Source organism: Mchenga conophoros, linkage group LG1 (genome assembly GCF_057382185.1).
Source record: "Mchenga conophoros isolate Kocher_MC1m ecotype Shallow Benthic linkage group LG1, M_conophoros_male_GT1.1, whole genome shotgun sequence".
Taxonomy (NCBI): Eukaryota; Metazoa; Chordata; class Actinopteri; order Cichliformes; family Cichlidae; genus Mchenga; species Mchenga conophoros.
Genome location: NC_140526.1, coordinates 29,521,146 through 29,533,739, shown reverse-complemented (window position 1 = coordinate 29,533,739; position 12,594 = coordinate 29,521,146). Strand labels below are relative to the sequence as shown.

The window sequence follows — 12,594 nt, the reverse complement described above, 5'->3', positions numbered from 1 at the left end:
CCGAGCTCACAAGGCAGCATAATAATAGTTAGAACTGCAGTGAGCAGAGGCAAATGTTAACTTTTCTTTATCTCTTTTCTGTTGCTAATTGTGAAATTGTAATATTTTATTCTGAATGATATTACTCATACAAAAAAGAGAGAGAACTGGAAATTTAAGAAGCCTGAATATAGAAGTTGCAAATCTTTGTTAGAAACATTGTAGCTCAATACAGACCTCATTTAGGTGTACACTGACTTCATTAAGTACATCTATTCAACTGCTGGTTGCTAATACTAGCTAATTGGCCAATCACATGTCAGCAACTCTGGGCATGTAGCCATAGTCAAGACTGTGGGTGTCAAACATAAGGCCCAGGGGCAAGAATTGGCCCACTGTACAGCTTTGTAAAATTTGACTGAGAGGATTGATTTTGGACTTTTAACTGTATTTTAAAAACTTAAAAAGTTTTCCTATTCATTAAGATCTAACCTGTTGCCATTCATACTACACGAAAGTAACTAACTTATAAAGAATAACATTTAAAATATGAAAAAGTGACTTTTTTCACAACTCAATCTTTAGATTTAGTTTAGATTTAGCCATTTAGAGTAGGTACAATATAATACAATACAATTTTATTTATATAGCACGTTTATGACCAGGGGGGTACACCAAAGTGCTTCACAGTAAAAAATGTTACATTTGAATGCATTTGTACAGCACAGTTCATCAAAACTTCATCAGTCTCACATCCATGACCACTTTAGAGTCACCAGTTAACAGGGAACACCTGCTGGCACGAGGATAACATACAAATTCCATACAGGCTCACCAAAACTGGACAACAGAAAATCGTAAAAAAATGTCTGGTCTGATGAGATTTCTGCTGATACAACTGGATGCCAGGGTCAGAATTAGGATAAATTACATATAACAATGGATTCATCCTGCCTTGGATTAATCGTTTAGGCTACTGGTGGTGTGGGAGATATTTCTTTGGTACACTTTGGACCATTTAAGCACCACAGCTTACCTCAATCTTTTTGTTATCAAGCCGTTTATGACCACAGTGTGCCCATCTTCTGTTGGCTGCTTCCACCATGCTCAAGTCATCTCCAGTTGGTTTCTTGATCATAGCAATGGCTTCACAAGCACCAGATCTCAAGCCAATAGAGTGCCTTTGAGATGTGGTGGAACAGGTAGGTTCTTATCATGGAAGTGTGAAGCAACTGTGTGGTGCTGTCATGCTACTATGTACCAAACTCGTTGAGGAATAATTTGGGCACCTTGTTAAAACTATGCCATGAAGAATTAAGGCTGCTCTGAAGGTTCATCCTGGATGTTGTTCCAAAAAAGGGATTTGAGAATTGAAACTGTAATAAATGACTATGAATAAATGGCCTAAAATCTGTGAAAAAAGCAATATGCTAAACATAACTCTCATGATAATATTAAGTCATGTTGAACCAGAAAGAACATTCCTATCATGGGTAGAAGCTGCAATCAGTTTCTGACAAAGTGACTCTTTCATTTTATTTATTTATCCAGGTAAAAAGTCTCATTGACATAAAAAATGTCTTTTTCAAGAGAGATCTGGCCAAGAGGGCAGAATATATAACACATATAACAACAAAAAGTTTTATAAAGATAACTTAAGTGATTGATAATTTACAAGAACGCAGAGTTGTGAAGATACTTGCAAAATTTTCTTTTTATATACATTCTTCATGAATCCTGTTTATTACAGTATAATATTATACTTTATTTATTTACCAATATAAATAAAGATATTAGACATTTAAAAAACCCCACACAGGAATTCAAAAATTAATTTTTCAGACGATTACTTTTTGACACAACAAGTAGCAAGGTGTACCTAATAAAGTGGCCAGTAAGTGTACACTCACTGTTCAACGCTAGGTGGTGCACTTCTAAAAACAACGAAAGAATATGTTTCCTTGTGGTGAACAGCCCTGTGATGGACTAGAAACCCGTCCGCATTGTGCCACACCTCTTTCACAGTGACCCCCACACCCCCCTCCCACAACCCTTAATTGGATGGATGAGCAGATAGGTGGATGGGTGGACGGTGAATCTATTGTTTATACAGCAAAACTGCCTTTACCAGCATGACAGTGCAGAGTGGTGTTGAATGAATGCCTTGTTGTTACACGGAGCCATTATTGTCTTCACAGAATGAAACTGAAAAACTAGAACATAAATAAGTATTATTGAATGGACCCTATAATATGTCAACACACAGTGTGTGCTTGTGAATATCTAGCTTTAAATAGACAAACATACTCCAGATTACTCATAATTATGCAATGGAGCATCAAAAGAGTCATTGTTAGAGACTTTTATACACAGAGCAAAGTTAATGTTTAAAATGTAGACATATCAGAGGTTAAGTACTGACAATATCAAAAAAATCTAGGAGTGCCCCAGTTTCCAGGCAACAGCTTCTTTATCAAAAACCCCTGAAGCAGTGAACCAAAGGCAGTCTGGCAAAGGAAGAACTGTTTACAGCATGTACCTGTCTGCCTTACCTTACTTTAGGGGGCCATAAAACGCTGCTGTCGTCTCTCTCCTGTTACAACCAACTACTACAGTCGCAGCATATCACACTCAAGCTCACACACATGCATTTTAAAAAAATACTAATTCAGAGACAACAAGTGGCAGAAGGTAACTTTTTAAGTCTTAAAGTTGTACCCCTGTTAGCTGAGGAGGAAATTCCATCTCTTATTTTTTTTAACGTGCCCTGCAAACAATACCTGCTTTGCTTGGACGTCACATGATTTGTGGTGTCGTGATGTGTTTCATAGTCACGTACACAAATTCCAACACCACGTACGAGCGCGCACACAAACACACAGAGACACAAAATATCCTTCCTCTTCTGTCATTGTTCCCCTAAATAGGCTTTCAGCTGCGCTCCCCTTACCTGATAAAAGAAGCATGTTGTGACTGTTGTGTGTGACCTCTGCCCCTGTAGTAGCCTATATTTGACATGAGAGCACTTGTAGCCGGCAGCCTCAGTGCAAGTTGGCGCTTGTCCACAGTATGTGTAGTATATATATATATACACCTCTCACGGCACATGTAGCATCAGAGAAACAGAGGAAGGAAATGTTTTTTAAGATGTGCGACATGTGCGTTAATAATTCAACATGTAACTGAAACCAAGCAGAAAATGAACTTCCTGAAAAATAAGCGCAGCCCAGACAGACCAGGAAACAAAACCCACTACTCGTCTGCTTACTTTCTCTTTGTTTAGTGGTTAATAAGTCATAAGACTCATCCTTAAGGACCATCACTGTTTCAGCAGGCTGTGGAAGGGCACGTGGTGCCTTGAAAGGACGGACACTTTCTGGTGTTATCGCTCTTTTATGAGATGCAGTATGGGTGTTAAGAGGATTGTCTGTTATGCTGAAACACAATAGGAGCACTGAATGCCCACTCAGCCATAAAAGGAGCAGATGAGTGGAGATTAGATGGTGAAAAAAACAAAATGGAATCCTAAAAGTTCATCCTAAACAATTCTAAACAGCCGTCTAATGCTGAACTTTAAGTCTGAGCGTCTTGTGCAGCAGATTGTTTACTCAGTTGCTGTGGATTAAAATTGCTCAGATGACAAATGCTTAAAAACCCAAACACACACCTATACAATTGCATGCAAGCTTTGGCAAAGCTTGGCAAACAGTTTAGTTATGAAATCATGTAATATGATCAAAACCTAGACAGTGGCTGCTTGAGGAAATTGAGGGAATCTTCCGTGTCACTGCTGCAAAACGACAGGTGGGTCTAATAACGCCCATAATGGCACCACGCCATGTCCCAAAAAGCTGCTATTGTACCAAGCTGGCATGTTTTTCAGTTATGCTTGAATACAGAGCCACTGACTGTTACTAGTTACACCTGTTCCTTTCATATCCAACTATTTGTGGGGGAGTATTTTTTTTATGACATATTCTTAAGGCTATCCTTTCAGGAAGGATTCACTCATCCAAACAGAGGAAGGGGCTCATGTAGCTGTGTGATAATAAGAAGACCTGTACATTGCTCTTAGTCAGCATCACAGCATTATTTTCACCATACAGAGAAAAAAAACCCCAAATCAACAATTCTTAGTCAAAATATTCCAGCACGTAAATGTTTTTGTTTTTTTTTAAACAGAGTATTATTTCACGCCTGCACACTTTGAAGCTTCGGCTATCATATCTTTAGCTTAGTTTAAAATAAATACAGACATGGCTTCCTGCCCCGTGCTCACAAAGCACTACCATAGGGGCTTGTTTGTTTGACCAACAGCTGCTAAAAGAATGGTACCATGATGCTGGTCACCTCTACATGCTCCATCAGCATGCACCTGGCTCTGTGCTTGTTGGAATTTGGCAAAACTTTTGAAATAAGATGAAATTACCCACATTCAAATTATCTTAAAAGCAACAAGATATAATATATAATATTATATAATATTATATTTATTTTTTATAATATTATACTGTAATATATATATATATATATATATATATATATATATATATATATATATATATATATATATATATATATCATTGTTTATTTGTTATTTGTTATTATTTTCATAGATATTGAGATTATTAGCCTCTATCTCTATTTACTTTTCTGCTTGAGCATTGTTGGATTTTGTGTATAATGGTCATGTGACACCTGGGAAGCATTGGAATGGAGCTGCAAGGTTAACGGTGGGGATGGAATGGGAAGGGGGGAGGATGGAAAATTGCATACATCACCATTGGGACTCTGTTGCCATCCTTTTTTTCTGTTCTTAATTCATTACACACAGGCCTAAGAGGAGCTTTAAACCCCCCAAATGAATGTTCCTTATATAACCAGTGTGCTGGAAAAAGATAACCAGCTTATGTGAAAGAGGCTGTGTGCAACAGCGATTCGTAGTATCTTAGTAAAGCTTTTAAAAATTCAACAGTGGATTTTGTGGTCCAGCCTGGCTGTCCGGCTAATTTCTTGCTGCCTGTGCAGATCTGCTCCCGTGACCCATTTGCTTGCATCTCTAATTTTATAAATTAGCTAATAGGTTTATTTTTAGCAGTGTGTTTATTTTGGAAAATGTCCCTCATCAGTTAAGAGGGAACTTCCTTTATTTTGATTGCCCTAAATTTCCTATGTTCACTTGAAAAAGTGTAAAGGTGAGTTTTGAACCGTTTTTGGTGTTCTGCCTTTTTAATGAGATATTTTACAGGACGTGTCACAGATAGCATGTGGACATCAGGTGCAAACACATTAGAATAATGAGACTGAATTCCATTCAGCTGCCTTTTAGCCCCGGGGTTCTCGTATTGCTAGTTAAGCTTATTAGTAACACCTGCACCCTTCCTGTTTTGATGAGTTGGCATGTTTGGTGTGAAAAACAGCAGCGTTGATGTCATGAAGCTGCTGTTATAAGAAAAATGCACAAGAGCTTAAAACTAACCATGTGTGGCATCTCTTTTGGCTACATTTAACTTCATAATGGATTTCTAGGTCAAACATACTCTCAGAATTAAATGATGCTTATAGTTTTATAGCAGACAGCACATTTAAATACGTTAGTTTGAATAAAGCACAAAAGCAGCACTGGGACAGAATATTTTTAAAATAATTTATTATCACTGTACAGTACATTACAAAATAAATCAACATTCTGTGTCTTTTCCATTAAAACACTATCGTACATTCACATCTACAGCAAGAACACGTGGACCACCAACCTTGGTAAAATAAATTCAATGATATATACTTCTGTAATAATATATACTGACAGAGACCCAGAGAAAGATAACATTATCATCCTCGGACTCAAAGGCTGCACGGTCGTCAGTTACCATATTTGCCTATTGTGGTGTGATGTGATGGATGTCCTTGAGAAAGGTCAGTACAGAGCAGGGTGAACCCCACCAGTTGAGCAGAAGCATTTCCGCACACTGAGTGTCAAAGCGTCCTAGTTTGTGCAGAAACGATTCTGTTAGACTAATGGGGGGGGAGGGAGCGGAGGCGTGTCGTCAGACTCTCGGGAGAAACCCGGGCTCTTTCACTTTGTGAGGCTCTTCACGATCTCCAGCTCCTCCACGGGCTTCCACTGCTGATTGATGGTGATGAGCTGCAATGAAATGCCAGAAATTTAAAAGAAAAAAAACATGACGAGGCTTCGTCTGACCTATTTATAAGTGTTACACTGAACAGACTTAATGATGTGGCCGCACCGGGGCTGTGCCATTACTTGTGGTAATTTATTTTCTCTCGATGACATTAATGACCGGCGTTAATGATAAAATTCTTTCCTCAATGACTCAGCAGATTGAAGCTGCAGGAGGAGAGTCTGCTTATATTTTGGTGCTGATAAGAACCGGAAGGCTTATTAGCCAGAATATAAACATTATTAAGTGCTCTGCAATGTTATTACATTACCTTCTGGGGCTTTGACGGGTCCAGCCTCTCCCATGGCTCTGGGTTGCTGGTCTTATTCAAACTATAAACAGTAAATTTAAATGCATTCTTAAGTATTTGTACACAACAGAGTTTAAGCAGCTGTGAAAGTAAGATAGAAGTGCAAATGAATCTAAAAAAAAACATAAGACAAATGCATTATTTTAATAAAGGAGAAAGAGCTTTGTAACACTCACATAACGTCAGGTTTAGTGAGCAGAAAGTAGATCGATGCAGAGGTGGCTCCTGTTGCAGCAAAAGCCATAAACCCTATCAGAGGAATGAGCTACAGCACAAAAAACAATCCAACAAATTAAAACACACAATGCCCCCCACACAGGATATAACTCAACGCAACAGAGTAATAATAATAATGATGATGATGATCTAACCTCCTTCCTTTTTCTCAACATTTGGAAAAATCCAGACATCTTTCTGATTGGTTTTAAGCACTCAAAGAGGAGTTAAGTGTATTTCCACTCAACTGTGGTTATTCTAAGGCTTCAAGCATCCACTTGCAAAACTGAAGAGGAGCAGTCTCACACGCAGCTATGTTGTGACAGTTTACCTGCTGCTGGGAACTCCTTTTAAGTGCGACACGGTGTGAGCTCATGAGATGGAGGCGGGACAAGAGGACAAGAGGTTGTACGAGGTGATAAGCACGTACACAGAGAGAGTTTCCTGTACTGAAATGCACCACTGGAGGTTAACCCATCTATAGATGATGATCAATATATTTTCTAAGTCTGCAGCACCCTCCCATGGCCATGTTGTAAAAGTGAAGGTCAGTAACTGGTGGTTGGGTTTCGAGCCGATCTCAAAAAGGATGTTACTTGAAATGACTAAAAGAGAGAGAGTGTGTCAAATTTTAGAATTTTTTATTTTATTTTAAAACAATATTTGAGTAATGATACAATTTTAAGATCAGTCAAACATTATGTGTGTCATCGGGGAGGAGTTTCATATTTGTGGATCTGCTGTGCAGTCAGAGAGGAGCTCATTTTGCTGAGGGATCGCAGGAAATGCGTGTGTTTGATGTCTGAGGCTTCCATGTTCCCGTCCAGCAATGCCAAAAGAGCAGCCTGAGGAAAAAAACAAAAGCAAAACAAACAGATATTTTCAGTTATTTCAAATCTATCCGCCAAGAAAGGATTTTACATTTTACAAGTCTAAGAATTCATTTCATAAGTTTATGTCACCTCTTTGCAAAGATTTTCCAGGTCAGCTCCAGAGAAAAGCTCGGTCTTTGCTGCGAGATCCTCCAGCCGCACATCGGCACCCACAGGCATACGCTTTGTGCACACCTTCAGGACAGCAAGTCGAGCCTAAATATTAGAAAGTGAGGGTCATTAAACACAGATACGCTGACAGGAGAGGCGCGGTTACTTTATTTTAAATGACCTCTTCATGTTGTAAGTCTTTCTTACAACATTGCTGGTATATGTAATATATTTTGTCCTGTTTTGAGAAGTCCTTTACCTCATGGTCTGGTGGTGGGACATAAATGATGTGATCAAGTCTGCCGGGCCTGAGGAGGGCGCTGTCTAAACAGTCAGGTCTGTTTGTGGCGGCTACAACCATTACATCTTTGTTGCACACTTCCTGGCAGTCCAACTGTCAAACAGTTAAAGCACATAAAGTGTTGATTAAATTATGAACAGATGGATGGATGGTGTGTCACAATGAACTGCAGGATGGTATTATGTCCTCTTTCATAAAGGATGCTCCAGTGTGTCCTCCGCTAAAAGCTGTAATAAAGGAGCGTTTAGCGCATCTTTGTTACTTCCTTTAGTATCTGAATTCAAAAAGCTCTTATTATGACCGCCACACATCTACCTCACTCATTAAGAAACCGACTGATAGTGTTGACTGATCTTCAGGGCAGTTACTTTGGAAAGCTGTAACAGCAAAAACCATTTATACAGAATCAGCTTTACGAGTTTGCCTCAAAATAGGGTTAAAAAAAAAATAAATAAACTTTTAAAAATTCAGCTGTTACAAGCAAATGTGGAAATTTTGGGGGCGATAGGAAAAGGGTAAAGCCAAAGATCAATAGATGTCAACCCCAAACATCTGAAGTCTACCCCTGAAAAAATCTGTGCTATTTTTACATTCACCTGTGTGCCACGAAAGCAAAATGAAACAAAACAAATTGGAAATTCAAGAGAAGAACCAGAAGCTGACCTGCTCAGGTGTGAGACTCTCCTCGACTCCCTCTGCCTGGAGGATCTTCTCCGTCCCTCTCCTCTCATGAGTCTTCAGGCCGATCCCATCCATCTCGTTGAGGAGCACAGAGAGAAGACGAGTCTGTACGCTGTTTGGTGTTTGACTGTGTGACCGCGAGCCAATCAGTGAGTCAATCTCATCGAGGAACAGGATGCTTGGAGCGCAGGCCCGGGCCTGATGAAACAGCTGCATGGGGACAGACAGACGCAGGGCTTAGTGGACGAAACACAAGGGAGGACACAATCATTAATGCTCATCTGTTCGAGATTATAAAAAGGAAGAACCTGAGCTAAAGCCTTCTCTGAATCTCCGACGTAGGGAGAGTAGAGGTCAGCGCCACTGACAGACAGGAAGGCACAGTTGGAGGAAGTAGCGGCAGCTTTGACAAGCGTCGTCTTTGCGCATCCCGGAGGCCCGTACAGCAGCACACCTCGAGGTTGACACAGACCTAGACGAACAAAGGCTTCAGGGTGCACCATCGGCCACTCGATGCTCTTTGACGTGGAGACAATGAGGGAAAACAAACCTCCAGTAATAAGGTTTTTTTCTCCGAATACATAAATGTGCATTTTTGAGCAAAGCCACTCAATTAGCTACCTGTCTTAGTTTGAGTTTGACGTCATCCAGGCCTCCAATTTGCTCCCAGGTCACCGGAGAGAGCTCCGTCCTGCCCATGCTGCTCCTAAGGCAAGAGGGACGCACCGACTTCAAAGCCTCATGAAAGTGCTTCATACTCACCAGCTGCTCCCCTGAACACTGCAGACAGTGACAGAAACAGCAACAGGTTTTTACAGCTGTCATCCACTCAGTCTCCCTATTATTTCCTATGTAATCTTTCACACATCTAAAGAACACATTCACTGTGAGCCTTTTGAGATGAATTTCTAAATGTGATTCTTATTCAGGCTTCAACTTTGACTTTACAATTACAACACAGCTGCACAATTTGCAATAAAGTGAGTCGTTCCTGTAGCAAAAAAGCAAAAACTAGTGTTTTGTTTCGCTGTGACAGGTCGCTGTGGTTACTTTGGAGTCTTCCCGTATAGCGTGCATGGCGGCCTCCCGGCACAGGGCACTGAGGTCTGCTCCCACGTAGCCTGTAGTTGTTTGTGCAAGCGCTGTCAGGTTCACACTGGGACACACAGGCATCCTCTCACACAGGACAGACAAGATGGCCTTTCTCTGCTGCAAGGTTGGAGCTCCGATTATAATCTGTGGGAAAGGCGAACACTCAGAGACTAACGACTCACGTACACATATCTGCACCAACTCACCGACCTGGACATTTATTTTATATAAAAGTAAAAAAGGTACATCTTGCCTTATAATCAGAAAAAACAAACAAAAAAAACCCAGCTGAAACCAATTGAAGAATTACAAACGTCATCAAATGTCATCTTTCTCAAGAAAAATTAAAAACACTGGATCCGTGACAGTGAGCGGACACGCACCTCTCTGTCAAATCTTCCTGGCCGGCGCAGTGCTGGGTCTAAGCTGTCGGGCCGGTTGGTGGCTCCGACGATGAGGAAGCGGTCAGACTGATTCATCCCGTCCATGAGTGTGAGAAGCTGAGCAACCAGCCGGTTCTCCGGTGCCGACGAGCTGGTTCTCCTCGGACACAGAGAGTCCAGCTCGTCTAAGAACAGCACACAGGGACCCTCATCTGCTGCCGATCGAGCACGCTCGAACACGGCCCGCAGCGTCTCCTCGCTCTCACCTGGCCGAGCCCCCACCACCTGAAATTATTGTTCAGAATTACTGGTAATGCATTTACATGCAAAATGCTTCGTGTATTACGAGGAACATTAGACGGCATCAACATTATGATGAGGTGTGATTACTATCGTCTTTTTTACCTCTGGCCCTCTGACCACCACCAAGCTGGCTCCCACCTCACCCACCACTTGGCGGACCAGCAAGGTTTTGCCTACACCTGGAGGCCCCACCAGAAGCACCCCTCTGGGACAGGATACACCGAGAGAGCTCAGTGTGCTTGGATAGAGAAGTGGCAGCTTCAGCATCTCTCTAAGTGATGCAGACACCTAAAATGTTGTAAAAAAAACAAACAAACAAACAAACAAACAAACCAAACAAACAATCAAAAAGCCCACACACATTAGGTGCTGTACAGTGGGAAAGAAAATGCTGTAAGGTGTCATTTAAATTGATTCACCTCCTCCAGCCCCCCCAGCTGCACCGTGTGCCGCTCCTGCAGCTGACTCCTGTAATGTCGGAGTGTCTGGACGCCAGCAATCTCAACAGCAGTCTTCGAGGTGATGAATCCAGCACTATCCGACTCTGGACTTATGCTTTCAATAACAACATATTTGATCTCTGTGTCGAAATCCTCCAGGTTTATTAAAAACCCATCATGGACACAAACACCTTTCAGCGTGTCTTTTACGAGCTCATGAACAAGGCGATGCGGTGTGCGTTTCCTGAAATCGACACTCTGGACTATCACGGTTATCCTGACGCCTTTCAGTTTGGAGCAGACCACAGGTGTGAGCTGAGCGGGGTCCAGGCTCAGGTGCGAGGGGAGCTCAGAGAGAAGACTGGGGGAGAAACATTTCAGGTCCATCTGCAGGAAGCCCTCTGCCAAGTCAGCCCGGGGCCAGGCAGTGCACAGGCAGCTTCCTCCGGAGACAGACACCAGCAGAGGGGAGCCCAGGTGCACACCCAGCGCCGACATCATGCCCGGACCAAGCCTGCATCTCTGAGAGCCCCGGTCTGATGGATCCACGGAAAGCAGCCTCAGAGGCTCCATACTCCACCTGATGGGGAAATAGAGACAGACACGCACGTAACGTTAGTGAAGCAGAGAGACGAAGCAGAAACTCAGAGGCAGCATAAAACTTCACCGAGGCTACATGCTACATGCTAGCCGTTAGAGCTTCTTTTAGCGGCGCTAAATGGACAAAACTCTGATTAAGATGGGTCTAAGCCAAAGAGGTTTAAGTACCGGAAACGGCTGAAACCAGCCGACAGCAGCCAAACAATCAGAAATAAAATGGGTGATAATACCAACTATATACTACACAGAACATATCAACTCCTACTTTACTGTTTACAAAATCCATGTGGCATTAAAATAACAGGGCCAACCAAAACAGCCTCCTGCGTGAGGTGACGCTAATCTTCCGCGTCTATACTTTACTATGTAAAAGTCTTCTGCTAGGAAATACAGTATATAAGACAAAGACAGTTTTTACAATTTTCGTGAACATAAAAGTCAATATTTGGAATGTTTAGGAATCTTTATTCTTCAACACAGTCTGAACTATCTTAGTCAGGTTTTCTTGTGATTTCTTTACGTAGTCTTCAGGAATAGTTCCCCAGGCTTCTAGACAGACATTCAAAGCTCTTCTTTGCCTTTTGTTCTGCACACTGCTTCAATAATTTAGAGGTCCAAGCAACTGAATGGTCACATGAAACTCTCACGTCCTGTGTGAGGCCTTTGCTGTTTCCCCCCGTTTCTTAAGGACATTATTTTTTAGATATAATTTGTCTGCTGCATTTGTTTTTTTTGTTCTTTTTAGGCCTGTCACTTCTTCTGTTGTTCTCCACTTGTCGATCTAATTTTATGCCTGTCAAACTTGTTATCTTTGGCTTTAATTCATAAATTCAACCGAACAAATGAGAACAAATGATGTGTTTTGTGACAGGCTGCTGGTCTAAACTCTCCAAAGAAAAGATTTGAAATCGGTTCTTTGCTAAATTGTCTATAATGTGTAGGCACAACGCTGGTTCATCTCTTGAGTAAGGTGCCTTTTTATGCTTTTTCTTTTCTTTTTTTGCCTTTTTATGTTTGAATGATTCATAAGTCAGAGTTAGGTTAGCTTAACAAAAAACACTTCTCTGAAAATGGTCAGGTTTAAGGATTGGAATGAAAATAAGTGAAAAAGAATTTGCCATAAA

At 41.3% G+C, this 12,594-nt stretch overlaps 2 protein-coding genes across 2 annotated transcripts; both read right to left on the bottom strand.

Annotated features, from left to right (window-relative positions):
• Positions 1–5,612: 5,612 nt before the first annotated feature.
• On the bottom strand, positions 5,613–7,019 carry coxfa4l3 (cytochrome c oxidase associated subunit FA4L3). Its single transcript, XM_085273987.1, has 4 exons — positions 6,843–7,019; positions 6,648–6,736; positions 6,433–6,493; positions 5,613–6,124 (listed from the first exon to the last, which is right to left on the bottom strand). Exons 1-4 carry the CDS (start codon positions 6,879–6,881, stop codon positions 6,056–6,058), a joined length of 258 nt encoding a protein of 85 aa, XP_085130113.1. The 5' UTR covers positions 6,882–7,019; the 3' UTR covers positions 5,613–6,055.
• A 186-nt stretch (positions 7,020–7,205) lies between these two features.
• afg2b (AAA ATPase AFG2B) lies at positions 7,206–11,774 on the bottom strand. The gene is made up of 11 exons (XM_085273975.1): positions 11,639–11,774; positions 10,850–11,450; positions 10,533–10,718; positions 10,128–10,412; positions 9,703–9,888; positions 9,274–9,432; positions 8,961–9,170; positions 8,635–8,862; positions 7,930–8,064; positions 7,650–7,775; positions 7,206–7,532 (listed from the first exon to the last, which is right to left on the bottom strand). The coding sequence occupies exons 2-11, from the start codon at positions 11,441–11,443 to the stop codon at positions 7,395–7,397; spliced, it is 2,247 nt and encodes a 748-aa protein (XP_085130101.1). The 5' UTR covers positions 11,444–11,450; positions 11,639–11,774; the 3' UTR covers positions 7,206–7,394.
• Between the last annotated feature and the right edge of the window lie 820 nt (positions 11,775–12,594).

What these genes read in the sequence shown, in the direction of transcription:
- coxfa4l3 (XM_085273987.1), bottom strand. Translation starts at nt 6,881, where the DNA reads ATGTCTGGATTTTTCCAAATGTTGAGAAAAAGGAAGGAG. An exon ending in TGTTGAGAAAAAGGAAGGAG is followed by an intron (nt 6,737 to 6,842) that starts GTTAGATCATCA and finishes TTTGTGCTGTAG; the next exon opens with CTCATTCCTCTGATAGGGTT. An exon ending in CTCACTAAACCTGACGTTAT is followed by an intron (nt 6,494 to 6,647) that starts GTGAGTGTTACA and finishes TACTGTTTATAG; the next exon opens with TTTGAATAAGACCAGCAACC.
- afg2b (XM_085273975.1), bottom strand. Translation starts at nt 11,443, where the DNA reads ATGGAGCCTCTGAGGCTGCTTTCCGTGGATCCATCAGACCGGGGCTCT. An exon ending in TCCCACCACCAGACCATGAG is followed by an intron (nt 7,776 to 7,929) that starts GTAAAGGACTTC and finishes TCTAATATTTAG; the next exon opens with GCTCGACTTGCTGTCCTGAA. An exon ending in TGGAAAATCTTTGCAAAGAG is followed by an intron (nt 7,533 to 7,649) that starts GTGACATAAACT and finishes TTTTTTCCTCAG; the next exon opens with GCTGCTCTTTTGGCATTGCT.